Genomic DNA, 16,756 nt, shown 5'->3' with positions numbered 1-16,756 from the left:
CATGTCCCCCCAGTGCTAGCATTGGCATATGTGTTCATCCACATCCACCACAAATGGGTGACAATTGGTAGCATACAAAGATATCTTGTACTTCTCAATAGAGTTTGGATGGCTTTCCAATAGGGAGTGCATGCTGAGTGTCATGACTGTGGCTGCAATACAGAAAACTGAAGAGACATAATTTGTGTGTATTGCGTTTAATCATATCTGATAGTGTTGGATAATTAATAATTAGACTGCTTGCTTTCACAAACCTCCATTCAGGTGTGTAGAGTCACGAGCACAGTGTCAAGGCCTCTTGGTCAGGGTTTATTGGTCTAATCTTCTCTTTTGTGCAAAGACCCATATTTCAGAGAGACAATGAGCGTAGGATGCGTGATAATTGAGGCCATGAGATGCTAATCTCATTCAGAAAGAAATGTCAGCAAAACACTACAGTAGTATGTGTGTGAGTGTGTGTGTCAGGGGCTGGTCTAACATCAAAGGGAAAATCAGTGGTGTTGCGTGACTAGCTCTTTCTCCGAATGTAGAGCCTTAATACGGGTATGGTTAATGTGTCTGTGTGTGTGTGGAGTGTGTGCATGCGTGCATGCTTGGAAATCATGGGACAGCATGGGCCTCACATTAAACACACAAACACTACCACACAAAAACTCAAAACTTTCATGAATCCAGACGTCCTATACAGTTAAACAGCCACATGCATATAACTCCATCCAGTTTTATGGGAGTCACACTTTCCTTCGTGTTTAAAAAAGAGAGGGGCAGTAGTCCTCGTGGTGACAGCTCACAGACGCTAGGTCAGACAGACCGTCATGACTCAAGACAGGAAGGAGGCAAGTTCGAGTGAATGCCCTTGCCTCTCGCCAGGCAGCAGGTGGGCAGATCCGAACCTGCCCCCTGACGCTCCAGATTTCGTTGATCCCGGCCGAGGCTGGAACCAGATGAGTCACAGAGGAAAACAGTTTGGTTAGCATTCCCTGTGAAGAATCATGCTTCCACAGCAGAGGATCAGGGCTCCAACAAGCTCGCCTTTTCATATGTCTGCAGAGTTGGTGAAATAAAAACAATTGGTCTGGAATTAACTGCGGGGTGTGAGCAGAATAAATCTAAGGAAGTCCAAAAGTGCAGGCATGATGGAGAGACACCCCAGTGTGATATTAAATCAGTGGAGTCATGAAGCAGGAGGTAAAGGAAGTGTGCAGAAAGATACTGAGATTGCGTGCATGGCAAAGGCCTGTGGGGGAGAGGGGAGGCACAGAACAGGTCCCTCCAGCAGCACAATACATTCACCTTCTGAAGGGCCTGACAGCAGGACCTGGAGGTGAATCTGGTGCGTTAGTGCAGGAAAAATGCTCATCGTGCCTCATGAGGCAACGGAATTACGGGTTCAACAGCCATTAGCCTCCCGAAACGCTGCTGACAGACTGCCGTTGTACCATTGCAGCGGCAGAAATGACGACGTCCCGAGATGCCGTCAAAGAGTACCCCTATTCTTCTGTGCAATAGGAATCACTATCAGGTTTCATTGTTCCCAGCAACAGGGAAAAACCCAAATGCATCAGATAATGACAAAGGTTATTAAGCTGCAGTATTTTACACTCCATTACAATTTTGAGTGCATTTTGGCAAAAACATCTTATGTTAGTATATTTTACCACGGAGGCATAGAAAACATAGTGACTGCTTCAAGGAGATGCAGCTGAACAGCTCTGCGCTTGGGCATATGAGATGTTTGCAGTGAAATTCCTTTATTGGCCTCGACTTGTCTGTGATTATGATGCCTGAGGAGAAATGAATATCAGTGCAGCTTAACATCTAGCCGCTGAGGTAAATCTGGTGAGGGAGGTTTTCTTCTTTCACGTGACGAATCATGAGGTACAGGAGGAGAGAGGAGAGGAGAGGAGACGCGAGGCTTTAATACATAACTGCTGTAACTGATTTGCAGCATTAAGTACATTAAGAGCAGCTCTGTAACCCAAAGGCACATAAGGCAGAGGTCTCTTAATCCTACAGATGTTATGTTCAACAGCTGGTTCCTTTAACAATTAAAGTATTGAGGTAATGAGAAGCTCCAGTGTTGTTTTGGGTGGTGTAGGAAATTCATCTTTGCATCAGTTGGTTACAGGAAATCCAGTCAGATCCAGTAAGAGCAGACATAGTTTCACATACAATTAACAGGTTTATCATTATAGCTTTTAATCAACAGCTTCAAAAAGCATACACACACACACACACCCACCCACACACACACATGTACAGAGATCTTCTTCCCTCTGTACTGAAAACTCTAGAAGGACATATGGAGGTATGTTGCTTTTATTTCTCTCTGTGTGTATGTGTGAAGGGACGGATCGTTTAGGACACACATCTGGAGTTATGTGTGGGAGGATTAACTGGCAGGTAGCTGCACTGGTAAATTCCTTCACTGGCATGATGACCACACTCTCCAGATTCTTTAGTCCATGCATGTCCTGAGTTGCAGTCAAAATCATAAATCACAAGACCACCTAATGCAAAAATCTGCACAGGTAGAATGTAAAACAGTACATATATAGTATCTGTGGACAGAGTAACGTAGCAGTCTAGCAGAACATGATTTTCGCTACAATAACTTAATAGTAGTGTAGCACAGTTAATGAATTTTTGCAAATCATAGCTAGTCCAGCCAGTCCACCAGTGCAAAGAAGGAGAGCTTAGTGTAGTTTCCAAGATGGAAGACTAATTTACTTCACTTTAAATCCAAAGTCTGAACTTACTGGGTGTAAATGTCAGATCTGTTCAAACCTCAAGATCTGATTTAATGTTACCAGATGTTACCAAATTTAGAAGCTCAGCAAAACACCTTTAAGTACCTGCTGAGTTTTTTAAAGCAATATCCAACAAAGTCAGGAACCGCATTCCACTCGAATATTTCACCGAAATAGCTAGCTAGCGTTTTGCTTATTTTTTAAAGGCTAGCATTTTCTCCCCACATACATTGATGAGCTTTGGGCATCCATCACCTTGCTCACTGGTGGTCCTTCCTTAAACCATTTTTGGTAGGTACTAACCACTGTACTCCGAGAACACCCCACAAAACCTGCCATTTCTTGAGATTCTCTGACCCAGTCATCTAGCTATCAGTTTGGCCCTTTCAAAGTCACTCAGATCCTAATGCTTGCCCATTTTTCCAACTTCAAAAACTAATCGTTAACTTGCATTAAGATGCCCAATATATTTATTTGTTCAAACATTTATGCTCTAAATGTTTTTGTAGCATTATGTTTGGTTTTGTTTAAATTGTATCCTTTGTAACCTGAGGAGTATTTAAGAAGTGTTTTATGGTCTGTGCGAAGTGTGTACCCCATATGGTTCCTGGTTCTTCTCTGCCAATGCTACAATACTTTTGTCAGTAAAATTTAGCTAATCCTGTGTCATCAAAATAAAGCTATTAGCAAGGTTGATTTTTGTGTGAAAAGGGCAGGCATCCTAACATCACACCAAAATGTTACCAGTCAATGAGACTAACAACGTCAAAGATTAAGAGAAGCAACATTCACATAACCCCTGGTAGGAGTGTGTGCTGCAAAGACGATTAAGAGGGATGCTTCTCCCATCTGAGTAAGCACACACTCTGAAGATCCACACCGTAGGTTGATAGAGATTAATCTTTACATGGGGGATGAGATGCATCATTGCCCTTCCTGAGACTAGAAAACTCATTCCTTCACTGTAGCCTCTTTCTCTTTCATGCTCTTTTTTCCTGATCTGTAAACCTATAGGATGGAGGACGGGTTATTAAGATATTGGTTGTGTAACAGGTGACTTAGATCATGAGCCATGTAATGGCTTCTCTGACATTATGTCCAGGGCAAATCTTCACTATCCAATGAGCTCGTAGGAGAGTGGCAGAACATTTTGTGGTTTGTCCATTCTATACATCCAGAGAAAAAAAAAAACAGAGAGAGAAAGATAGAATGAACAGCTGTAATGTCACAGTGTGAAGCTCCGTAGCTTCAAGAGCTCTTGTCTCTTGAAGCTACAGTCACAACACATTTATGCTGTGGTTGTGATGAGTAGTTAGCTATTATAATTATAGTACAGACACTCTGCAACTAGGCCTACTGGGTCTGCATGATTATGATATACTAATTGAAAATGTACAATAAGATCTATAATCATTGTCAGCATTGATCCCTATATTTCAGTGGTATCTTGAACTCTAACCTACTGTACTGGCTAGGATACATTCTATGAGTAAACAACAAAGCACTTGATGCCAAAAACGTAAATGTAAATTTTGAGTTTTCAGAGCCTATAGCTCATAACAAATAAATAGTAGTGTGATATTTAAAGGGCTGTTTATGGAATAAATAATTGCATGCAAGTGAAAAAGAAATTAAATGCACAAACCATATTGAAAGTAGGAGGATGAATGGTGTCAAATGCATATGCATGAAAATCTAACACAGGGGCAGAGCCTTTTCCTATAAAGCTCCCACACTATGGAATAACCTTCCTGTAAATGTTCGAGACTCAGACACAGTCGCAATATTTAAGGTTAGGTAGTTTAGATTTTGGGGTTTCATGGGTATTGAGTTCTGGTAAACTGGGATGTTATGATGCTGTCACTTCACCTCTCTTTTGTCACTCCAGTTTCTTGATCGAGAGCGGAGGAGTGCTGATGTTCCAGGGTGCTCTCATGCCTGTGGTTCCTTCTGGCTCCATCCTTTTAGCTATGCTGCCATAGTCCATCTTTGCAAATTATAGTTCTCTAATTTACATACTCTCGTACCTGGGCATGTTTAATATTCCATTCTCTCTTTCTGCCGATGCCCTTTCTGCCTACCCCTGATGTCATGTTACTATGACAACCCGTCTCAGCTGTTCCCCCGCCGATACCCCCTGCTGTAGCCCCCCACGCCTCCACGCCGGCCAACTACCTCTCCATTGCCCTTGATAAGACGTTCTCGTGCAGGATGGGTTTGGGACATGCGCACAACATTAGGACCACACTAGGACGTCTAGAAAATTAGACTAGATATTGTTTCTTTTTTCAGGTTATTATTTATTTTTTCTGCTTCTTATTGTAAATATAGTGTGGTGACCGTTATTGGCCAGAGGAGGATGCAAAGGACAGACGAACGTGAAATAAGCAGCTAAAGCGTTGCATAGCTACTATGAAACATGGGTGTGCTGTAAAGCACATGATTCAAAAGTCCTAAGTAGTGCTGGTGCATCCTCTGATCTAGAATAGAGACCAGCATCTCTAGTCAAACTAGCTGTGATCGCTAACATTAGCCAGCACCAAAAACAATGGAAATAATATATTGTTTCCTTTTTAGCATCATCAATCATCACTGATTATGGAGAAATTATACTTACGTAATGTGGCATTTAGCTGATGCTTTTTATCCAGAGCAGCAATTATGACTGACTACAACTTGAGCAATTGAGGGTTAGGGGTCTTGCTCAGGGGCCCAACAGTGCAAACTTGGCAGGGCTTGAACTGGCTTGAACCTGATCACAATTTGAGTATTTTAACCACTGGGTTACCACTGCCCCCTAAAAACATTTCTTGTAGAAGACCATCAACAATTAGAAAATTCTCTTATTCCAGCACGAAAATAAAACGCAGTAGCTGAAAGACTTCCTTTGTGATTCTCAAATATGTCTTTATTTCTGTTACAGCTGGAGTGGAACGGTTGTAACAACTTCCACTGAAAAATGGTGTTTGCAAGTCCCTGTACTGCATTTACGTGTGCGTGTCTCTGTGTGTAGTCTCAGCAGCTCATTTTATGACACCCTGCATCAAATAGATACTTTTCGAAGTTTTGTATCAAAATTGTGAATTTCAAAAACGTAACAGACATTAGTCTATTAAGCATGTTGACAATACTCAGACTTTAGAGCAAAACAAACATACATAAATATATACAGAAAGGCCGTGATACTACGAGTGTTCCAGTGGGTAGGCTACAGTGAGAGTTGTCTTCTGGCCCATAACATATGTAACTATTTACATAACATATGTAAATATAAAGATTTTTGACCAACATAAATAAAAAGGAATGACATCATAAAAAGAGAAACAAAAATATTTAACAAAATAAAAACATTACAGAAATATTAATAGAAATAATAATAAAAAAAGTCTCTTAAGTTACTAAACTCAAATATACACAGCTATATCTTTTCTCTATTTACATATGTACATTTCTTGCCTTTTTCCAACGTAGAATATCTCTGCAAAGAGATCCTTAAAGAAGAGTGTCAGGAAAATGTTCGGAACAACGGCCTGACCAGACTCCCACAGAGAGCTTTCAAGATGCTGCTGAAATTTCTGGATGAAAAAAAAACCAAAAAAAAAACAAAAACCAACATATTCCCTCAAACCATTCATTACTCATCTAACCATTTCTGATAGAATTGCTTTACTGCATTCAAGAATGTGACAGAAGTGCACGCTGAATAGCGTTCCTTGAGAAGAAACTCAGAAACTCGAGAGCTGCTAATGACTCTTCAACCAAGCATGATGCTCGGATTAAGGCAGGTCCGGGCACAAATGAGAAGTGAATCAAAGCTGCATTCTGTGGATTCATATTCAACCGCGAGGGTCAAGTGTCTCACTGCATCATCCTGGCATTTTTTTTTTACAGAAACCAAAGGACAAATGTAAACAGGAATAAAATGAGCAGAAACAACATTTCTGGATGGCTCTGCTTTCAGACAGAGAGGGGGGGGGGAAGAAGTTTGGCCACTTTGCTCATACATAGTGATCTTTCACCTGTTCTTCCTTGTTCACATTTTTCCACAGGTTGTCCTTGGCGCTATAGTGTGTCCTTGACGGATGTTTCTGGGCTGCACTGTAAATGCTGTACACTACCTCCCCTTTAGCATACTTCAGTGCAGGGCACTTGTCCACCACCAGGCCTCGCAGCCTCTCCTCCCCTCCCTCTTCCTCCTCCTCCTCCTCCTCTTCCTCCATCTCTGCTCCATCTCCCACCCGGTCTAGGGGGTACGTTGGGCCCTTGCTTTCCTGCCGCGAGTTTGCATCGCTGTAGCGAGTGGGCTGGGGGCCCAGAAGTGCCCCTCTCTGGTTGTTGGCACCCTCGTTTGTCGCCGTGGCAGCAGCCGCCGCCCTCTTCCTGGCTTTCCAGCGCTTTCGGAACCACCACGCACACACCACGGCGCAGACGATCCACAGTGCAGCAAACAACACGCATAGCAGTGGAACCAGGTAATCTATGAAGAAAATTAAATGAGAAATGCAACGAAGAGGGCGAGAGAGAATGAAAAAAAGTTGAGAACTGATCCCTGGCCCACCACGTCCGCCCAAATGGAAGAGAAACCCCCTCACCGAGTGAAGAGGGCTTGGCCTTTGATTCAACTTTGACCTCTCGGATAGCCAATAGCAGCGTGCTGTTGTGACGTCTGGACAGTGCACCAATAACGTTGCTTACTACTTCCTGTATTTGACCTGCCTCCTTGTCTGCTGGACTCTGTTGAAATGACTAGTCAGAGAAAGACAGAAAGAGGAGAGAAATCCAGACAAAAACAGAGAGAAAGAGAGGTTGTTTGGTACACAAAGATGGCAGCTGCCTACATTAAGTAAACACAGCACAAAAAAAACCACCAAGATGATGAATAAAATAACCAAGTAAGTTATTAATGAATAAATAACAAAAGTAATGTCCTGATGCAACGGTTTCCTACTGCAAAATGGTGAATAACTCTTACAAAAGGTTTATTTTTCCATACCAAATCAAAGGCCAAGAACATAACGGAACTTGGTTCCACTGAGATTTCCTGATTTTAAGCTCATCATGCATAAACTGTTATGAAGGCAGACGAGCGCTTCGGAGTGTGACTGAGCTGAAAAGACTGATTCTTGTATGGCAGGCGGTTTCAGGTGCTTCAGAACTAAAAGGTTTAAAATGATGAGCAGATGTCGATAAACGCAACTGATGTGTGTGGGGGGTCTGTTGGGGGGCAAAATGTCTGTTTCACTTCCAAAATAGATGGCTAAAACGGTTTTATAAGCATTCCCAGAATGCCATCTAACCTCAGAATTAAGTGCCTGCTTTTTTTTAAATAGACTGCAAACTGGAAAAGTGCAGACAGAAAAAGGGACACCGACATTCGATATAAACAGCCATGAGAGAGGACCGTGAGCACAGACTCCGAGAAAGCAGTAAAATCCAGTAAACACACACAGGCTGTAAACTGTGAAGGGCGGGACAAAGGTGATGTCACTGTCTGAGCTTTGAATGCAGTCCAATAACTGCTTGCAGGCTTGACATTCTACATCACCCAGCTCATCAGGTAGAAGACTCCAGACTTCCCCCCCGCCCCCCTCGCCCCGAGGCCACTACTCTGCATGTAAACATTAGTCTGATGTATGTATCCAAGTCTGAATGATTTACATACACTTCAAGAGGTTGTGTGTGGAGAGACCGAAAGCTCTTGGGGAAAGAAAACAAGAACATAAAAACAGACTCCTACCATGGCAACCTCCACTGCATTGTGCCCAGAATGTGATTGGTCACAAAGAATAAAGAGGGGGTGGTCTTTGGCAAGGGTGCGAGTACTTGGGAGGTATCTTAGTTCGGAACAGATGCCCTCAACAGTTGTTCCCTGTGTATACACACACACACACACACACACACACACACACACACACACACTTTGAATTGAATTATAATAAGTTATATTGTTCATAAAAAGACATTTACTTTAAAAAAAAAAAAAAATTAAAGTTCAAGAGAAAACCTTCTTTTTAAATTACCGGAGGCACACTATCCGTATCAAATATGAGGGTAACACGTGCACAGTTGTTGTCTAGGTAATGACTGTTAGGCTGGCAGGGGATGTTGATTGGTGGAGGATCCGGATCAGAGCACATCCCCCAATGATGGCAAGGTGGGCGGAGACAAGAAAGGAAGCGATCCTCTGTGCATTCCTGTCCTCCAGGACATACATAGGGTACAGATGGTTCAAAAGGGCTTGTGTGGATCAGACAGGGACGGCCACCGCAGTGCACCTAAGCAAGACAGGTCTGCCATCAACTTGCTGTTCAGACTGGCTGAACCACATTTAGTTACTTAACTAACAATCTACCAAAAAAAGAGAATTTGAGGTTCCTAGTCTTTAATCGTCTAACTTGCCTGTAGTGCCATCCTTTCAGATTACCAGTCTCAGACCATCAAAAAAGTACAAATGTATTTGAGCCAAAATCCCTGATAGCAAAATGTTATCTGTTACAAGGTAAACTAAATAACAAATCAGTGAAATCATGAATAAAATATTCTATGAACTGAACTCAGTGTGTGTAGGCATGTGCATCTCTCTCTCTGTCTGTCTGTGTGTGTGTGTGTGTGTGTGTGTGTGTGTGTGTACGCTCACCTTGGTACACTTGGTGTGTCCATTCACACACTGACAACTGTTGCACTCCTCTTCCCAATGACTACCATGAGGCGCTAAAATTCCAGAGCGCCAACACACCTTACCAACCCCAATAACTAGAGAGCGAGAGAGAGAAACAAAAAGCAAAGAGGAACTTTTAAATTTAAATTCAGTAACTGCATCCCTGACAGAAACAGCATGCAAAGTTTTTTAAATTTAATCCCCAGACTACAATTTGGCCAAATTATTTAAATCATTAAAATCAACCAATCAATCATGTTATACAGCCTGACTGACACACACACACTCACACACACAGAGAGAGAGAGAGAGAGAGAGAAAAACATATCCTTTTGCTGAAGTGATGTATAAAATGGTGAAGCAGAGCCTGCTTGCAATAGAAAGAGATTACAGACAAATTTCCAAAATGTGCAATATTAATATCATCATCTCCATTATTTTTGTGTTTTTAAGGTAAGGTTTGTTTTTTTTCCAAGGTGATACCCACACTCCTGACAATGAGGCCCGGCTCGACCCAGGGGGCACAGGCAGTGAAACCCGTTAATTTCATCCACACAGGTTGACCCATAAGAACAGGGAGAGGATTGACACTCATCTACATCTGAGAAAGAGACAGAAAAAGTGAGAATGACAATGAGTGAAAGTGAGAGTAAACATTAAGTAAGAATGTAATACAGTATGTTACAGTTTGTACTTTCAGTATCAACGGCTGTGTTTCCAATGCTTTGGCAATATTGAACTACATGCATTCAGGCTAATAAATATATCTTTAACTGAAATGACAGGGAGCAGGAGCAGGAGTGAGCGCGAGAGAGAGAGAGAGAGAGAGAAACCTTTCAAACATGCAACTGCATCCAGAAAAAGCATGCAAAACTTACTATACAATCAAATTATTTCTAGATTTAATCCCTATATTACAATTTGGCTAAAGCAAGAGAGCGCAAGCTTATTTTATGAAGTAGTGTAGCAGTTATCAAGATCCTAAACTTCAATATAATTTCAGGGTATGATTTTTTTATGGCACAGTTCTGCTTTAATCACTGAGTTACACATCATTTACATAAGATGTCATGCTGTTTACCCCACTTAACTAACTGAAAGACATTTTGTGGTTGCATTTTTAGATTATTAATCCAAAATCCAATTTAAACAAAAACACCCTTGTTTCAGTATATATCAATCATTAGGTTTTACATCCCTTGCTCAGGTTTATGTAATCTTAAAATAAATATGCTGGTTTAAAGAAAACCCAAAACATTTATGAGAAGAAGTAAGGATGAAAAATAACTGCTTTGGAGGAAGGATGTTTTAAGCAGAATTAGCAAGAAATATCCTAATTTTTTTTTTTTAATTCTTCTTTCAGTATACACATCTATGTACTATGTACTAACTGATACGGCAGTCAGGTCCCGCAAATCCGGGAGCACACTGGCAGCGGAACCAGTTTACGCCATCCACACACACTCCACCGTTGTAACTACACGGGGGGGGGGACACACAACACAAAAACCAAAAGAAGTTTGATCTCCAGCAATATCAATTCAGTATCACTTCTCACAGACTTGGTGGGGGAGGGTGTGTATGTGAGGATAAGCTGCAAATGCTCACCGAAAGGAGAAATTTAAATCTGACACACATTTTTAAAATGACTGTAGGTTGAACTAAAGCTTTAAATGAACTTATTTTTAACTATGGTGATTTTTAGATGAACAGTTGTTTGTTTTCTGTAGTACAGCACGAGTAAGTCAACGAGTTGCTATGTCTGCCTGTGTGACTGCTGATGGTGAAAGCCAGGGGAAAGTGACAGGGTTTACCAGGGATGAGGAATGCAGTCATCAATGTCTGCAAACACAGAAACAGGCCAGGAGTGAGCCAGTACAAAGACGAGCATTTAGCACGCAATGGCAAACATAGATGCCAGAGGCTCGTGTCTTACTTCCAGTACAAGACGGCCCCTCCCATCCATCTTTGCAGATGCAGGTGAATGTCCCGCCCCTTCCCACGCACGTTCCCCCATTGGCGCACGGCTGAGGGTCACATGACCTGTTCGTCGCTGGAGAGATGGAGCAAGACACACAGAAATTAGTACATCTGCAGACAGGCATGACGCAGTACAGTACAAAATGAATCTCCACACATTTCAGACCAAAAAGGGATGCAGCGCGTGTGTCAACTGTGCATTTCAGACTACTATCTTCATTTTAAAAAACGTGCCAATTTTTAAGCCTTTACTGTGTCCACTTCAACTACGTCTCCGCTAACACTGGACTATATGATTATACGCGCCCTTTGGCTAATCTCAGGTCTTGAGATTTACAATCAGGTTAGTTCTAATGTGGAAATATCTGTCACACACGGTCAGATTATGATGAGGGTGACCAAGATGTGCTGATGTAAACCTGAATACACACATCTGCCTGTTAGCTAAAGCTTGGTTGACGCTACGGAAAATCAACAGATGTAAAAATACATTTGACCCCTCACACACACACACACACACACACACACACACACACACACACACACACACACACACACACTCATACTCACACACTCACCTAAGTTGCATGTGCTGCCTCCCCAGCCAGGTGGACACACACAGCGGAATGAGTCTCCATAGTCATAGCACGTTCCACCGTTAGCACATGTAGTAGAGTCACACTGACTCTCTCCTGTTTCACAGACACACACAGGCAATACCATACATAAACACATGAATAAAAATGAAACAAAGATAATTGAAGAAAAATACACATCCCCATCCACAAATAAAAACAACCCTTATTCTGAAACAGCTGGTAGCTGGTAGCTTCCATCCTTGCCCGCTTGGTCTGTGACATGTGTGAACACGTATGAACACACACACACACACACACACACACACACACACACACACACACACACACACACACACACACACACACACTTACGTGACTGACAGGTTTTGCCCTTCCAGTTGTCTGTGCAGTGGCAGTAAAAGTCATTCAGGAGGTCCACACAATGACCGTCATTCATACAGGGTCCACACATGCACTCGTTTACATCTGTACAAAAGAATGGGATGAGCAGGGAAAAGAGCAGAGGAGAGGAGAGAAGATGAGACGAGAGGCAAAATGAGAAGAGACGAGACGAGAAGCAGGCTAGGAGATGAGGAGTGACTGATGGAGGGAGGCCATGCTTTGAACGGCTCCTCTAAGCCGTTGGCGCGGCGGGAGACCGACTGACCCAGATCGCAGAGTGACCCCTCCCAGCCGTCAGGGCAGAGGCACCGGAAGGATCCGATGCCGTCCAGACACGTGCCGCCATTAAAACATGGAGAGGACTCGCAGTCGTTAATATCTGCAGGGCAGGGAGATCCGTCACACAGACCTATGCGTATGGAGGCCTTACCAGAATACCCATATTAATCAGTAATCAGTGTTAGAGCACCAGTATTAATCATGATTAACTTGGCATGATGGTGTGCGCTGGTGTGTGCATTTGCATTTTTATTGAAACTCACTCTCATGGCAGTAAGTCCCTGTAAATCCAGGTTGGCAAGCACAGGTGAAGTTGCCTCCTGATTGGCTGATACAGCGACCATGAGGCCCACACACATTGGAGGAGATGTGCCACACACCTGTGTCTGTGGCGTTGGTTGCCACGGCGATAGTACAGCTGTCTATCACTGAAATCAAAGCAACATTTTGACTTTGTGTTCTTGAAATTGCAACGTGTTCATATCCTTCAAATCAGATTAGAGCATGGTCGAGTCAATTTGACATTTAAAGCAAACATTAATTCTATTAAAAGTTAAAATGTACTCCATCAACGATCATTACAAGTAGAAAAAGGCTATGAAACTCGACCAAAAACAGCCAAGGCTTAGGTTCATTTGTGGTGCGGCTGTAGCAGCGTGCGGTAAAACCTCTGCATGTGCTGGTCTTGCAATGGTCTCGCAGTTGACCGCAAGTCTTGCCCTCATACTCATCAGAGCAGTCACAGTAGAAGTCCCCCGGGAGGGCACGGCACTGGGCTTGATTCTGGCAGGGGTTAGGGGTGCATGAGTCTACCAGCACCTGGGGGGAGGTAAAGATAGAGAGAGAGAGAGAGAGAGAGAGAGAGAGAGAGAAAGTAGAAATAGAGAGGGTGAAACACAAAAATGAGGAAGAGAGAGTGAGAAAGATACAAGAGCAATATCACCAATTATGACTGCCACCAAAATCTGTATATTTTCATCACACTGTTTGGTGTCCTGTGGTTCCAACCTCGCAGTTGGACCCCGTGTATCCGTGCGGACACTGGCACACGTAAGAAGCAGGCAGCGAGTGGCACTGCCCACCGTTCCGGCATGGAGAACTGGCGCACTGGCTACTCTGCACCTCACAGTGCCGACCCACAAACCCTGGCAGGCACTGGCACTCATAGCCATGGTGACCGTCCTGATGGGAGAACATACTGGCTTCAAACAAACCAGCCAACCTAGCCGCTGTCCCGGAGTATATAAAAATTCCTTTTTGGAATGTTTTTACATTGAACGGCAAAAATCGTGTGCGAGAAAAGCTGAGTGCGTGCTCACCTTGCATGTGCCGCTGTTCTGACACTGGCCGTAGCAGGTGTTGACATCTGTGACGAAAAATTCCAATTAATAACATTTTTTTTCCATTAATAACACTTTCTCCTCCCCCACCCCATTTTCTTTTTTGATCGTCTTGAAACCAAAAAAGTTTCTGGTGTCTGAGTAACATCTCCAATACTCTTTATTAGGTTTGCAATCAAGTAACGGGCTTGTAAAGTCCCAATGGCGCCTAAACTTTTGGTGATTTGCAAGCAAGGTTGCAACGCATCCCAGTCTGTCAGCGCATGCAAAAGTTAAATGTTCCAATCAAGAACAAGTTAGTGTCAAAACGCACCAGGACATGCGGCGTGTGAGCTGCAGACAACAGGGTGAGCGCTAATCTCTCCTTTCAGCGTGAACAGGTCATCATCCAAATCTAACACTGACCTGGACAAATTACTGCTGCCACAGAGAAAAAAAGACCATCTGGGCTGTTAAGGCTAAATACTATCCAAGGTACTTTAGATCCATTATGTGTTCCTGAGAGGTTTGCAGTCCTTTGAATGTTGATAATGACTTATCTTTTTTTTTTAAGGGTAATGGATTTAACACTATTCGGTCACTACATTTAATCTAACGACTAAGTCTACAATATTCACAGTGGGCCAATCAAAGAGAGGAACAGTGTCTTGGGCTACAAGAACAGGACAGAGAAGCAGGAGGGGACTCGCGTCGGCAATCGCGTGTGAGAGAGAAGAGACGAGGCCTGAGCTGGGAGTCTGTTACTCATCCTTATTCAGACAGCAATGAGTGGATGTACTGACTGATGTTACAGTTCAGTCTCGCCCAGCCCGGGTGGCAGGCACAGTGATATCCACCAATCAGATTTTTACAAGAGTATGAGTATAGACAAGGCCTCCCCACGCACTCATTCACATCTGTGAGAGAGAGAGAGACAGAGAGAGAAAGAGGGGCAGATGGACAGAACGAGACAAAGAATCAAGCTATAAAGCCCCACCACCCCACCATGCAGCATTATAGAACATTTCTACCACACAAAAACGACATTTCCCACGCTGCACTGAGAGCAACCCGCAAAGGCTGGCCGTCATACATTTCTTAGTCTCGTTGAGACTGAACTAGTGCCCGTCTCCCCTCCCCCGTGACGAGGTGCCCTGCTTGCGACAGCCTCGGATCCACATTTGCTCGTGCCTATTCAGTGGAAGAGTCCATGGCTAGGGATGTTTTGCTTGACCGGGGGGCAGGGGCGGGGTATAGGGGATGGGTGGAGCCTGAATGCCACGTCACATGACCCGCAGTGCTTTGCACACGGAGGACCCCTCTCACAGCGCACCTGTAACGAGAACGCGGCCTGCGACAATGGACTAGAAGTAGACTGTGGAGTACAATACTTCTGACACAGTCTCTCCCTCTCGCCACTAAAGATAGCACCCAGCAGGGATAAATTTAGCCCGCTGGCTGGCAGTTGCCAGGGCTGGAGATGCATTTAGCTTTACTCAAATGGCTGGCGTCGGATTACTGATAATGTCCACCTCTGCCACAGACACGCAGTCTATACTCCTCAGACATCCAGTAATGCCCACATGCACCATAGACATTCGCTCACAGCCATGTGCACGCACGCACACACAAACTGAACATGCACTCACAGTTCTGTTTACACACACACACACACACACACACACACACACAGTAATTTATCACGCAAGATCCGATCACAACATTCAGTTACACACTTCATTAAATCAAAACATGCAATCTGCACATTCGGAGGGCACGCAACATCTGAGAGGACCAAACCCCATTTAGAAACCCTTTGTGTACACACTCCACTACTCTCTCCTAAAGTTCATTAATGAACACAGCAAAACGCTCCACCCAGTAACTGCTGGTGATCAACAGCATGCTAGAACCCAGTGACCATTTCTCCCTCCTGGCTCAGAAGAACAAGCACAGAAATTTCCAACTCTCAAAAATATCTTTGATATGAAATTTGGTATAATTTATTACACGTGTTTATTCATTGTGAAGAGCTACGATTATGAGCTACGATTAAGAATTAATTAATATTTTTTATTATTTCGGCACAATATTGCGTTTAAACTGCTGCACACTGTATCGGACTACAGGACACACTCAAGCACAAGGTCGGTCACTCGCACGCACGTGTACATGTGAATTCACACATTCTCATGCTACCTATCTGACAGGTCTTCCCTGTCCACTGGGGAGGGCAGACACAGTCGAAGCCATTTTCCAGATCGATGCAGGTTCCGCCGTGCGTGCACGGGTCAGACATACACTCGTCTTTATCTGAAACAGACACACAAGGCTGTAAGTTCCCACAAACGTGTACACACACACAATTCTCATGGAGTGCATGTGAAAGGTGTGACTTGACCTCTGACCTTCAGCACAGGTAGGACCTGCCCAGCCCAGGGGACAGTGACACTCGAAGCCAGCCGCAACCTCATGACAGGTGCCACCATTAGCACACGGATTAGACATGCATGCATGCTCCGCTACACACACACACACACACACACACACACACACACACACACACAGAGAGAGAGAGAGAGAGAAATGGTCTTAGTCCAAGAAAATATAAGTCTCACAGTCTCTCACCCATTAGCTCTAGGTAAAACCTAATAGCCCATTTTTACCACCAGAAAGCCAAATTTTCCCCAAGCACTTTAATAAATCCTTCTGAAAAACAGCCAAACGGCATAAATGTATGATGTAAATATAAAACGTGATGTAAAAAAAGGAAAGATCCTGAATCCGAGC

General features: G+C 43.5%; 1 protein-coding gene across 3 annotated transcripts in view; it reads right to left on the bottom strand.

Moving 5' to 3' along the window:
* Positions 1 to 5,636: 5,636 nt before the first annotated feature.
* The window catches only part of jag2a (jagged canonical Notch ligand 2a), a 32,242-nt gene continuing 21,122 nt past the window's right edge, over positions 5,637 to 16,756 (bottom strand). For 2 of the 3 annotated variants that reach the window (XM_035531591.1, XM_035531592.1), the window contains exons 9-27: positions 16,375 to 16,488; positions 16,166 to 16,279; positions 14,770 to 14,883; positions 13,967 to 14,013; positions 13,656 to 13,829; positions 13,316 to 13,466; positions 12,911 to 13,075; positions 12,634 to 12,747; positions 12,339 to 12,452; positions 11,967 to 12,080; positions 11,345 to 11,461; positions 11,223 to 11,250; positions 10,800 to 10,885; positions 9,896 to 10,009; positions 9,388 to 9,503; positions 8,771 to 9,025; positions 8,488 to 8,619; positions 7,343 to 7,496; positions 5,637 to 7,227 (exon numbers count right to left, since the gene is read on the bottom strand). In XM_035531591.1, the coding sequence (XP_035387484.1) occupies positions 6,749 to 7,227; positions 7,343 to 7,496; positions 8,488 to 8,619; positions 8,771 to 9,025; positions 9,388 to 9,503; positions 9,896 to 10,009; positions 10,800 to 10,885; positions 11,223 to 11,250; positions 11,345 to 11,461; positions 11,967 to 12,080; positions 12,339 to 12,452; positions 12,634 to 12,747; positions 12,911 to 13,075; positions 13,316 to 13,466; positions 13,656 to 13,829; positions 13,967 to 14,013; positions 14,770 to 14,883; positions 16,166 to 16,279; positions 16,375 to 16,488 (2,702 nt within the window). In that variant the 3' untranslated portion in view covers positions 5,637 to 6,748. The remainder of the gene's footprint in view (positions 7,228 to 7,342; positions 7,497 to 8,487; positions 8,620 to 8,770; positions 9,026 to 9,387; positions 9,504 to 9,895; positions 10,010 to 10,799; positions 10,886 to 11,222; positions 11,251 to 11,344; positions 11,462 to 11,966; positions 12,081 to 12,338; positions 12,453 to 12,633; positions 12,748 to 12,910; positions 13,076 to 13,315; positions 13,467 to 13,655; positions 13,830 to 13,966; positions 14,014 to 14,769; positions 14,884 to 16,165; positions 16,280 to 16,374; positions 16,489 to 16,756) is intronic. The other variant, XM_027008234.2, reaches the window with a different exon arrangement.

Source organism: Electrophorus electricus, chromosome 11 (assembly GCF_013358815.1).
Source record: "Electrophorus electricus isolate fEleEle1 chromosome 11, fEleEle1.pri, whole genome shotgun sequence".
Taxonomy (NCBI): domain Eukaryota; kingdom Metazoa; phylum Chordata; class Actinopteri; order Gymnotiformes; family Gymnotidae; genus Electrophorus; species Electrophorus electricus.
This window is presented reverse-complemented; position numbering and strand designations above follow the sequence as displayed.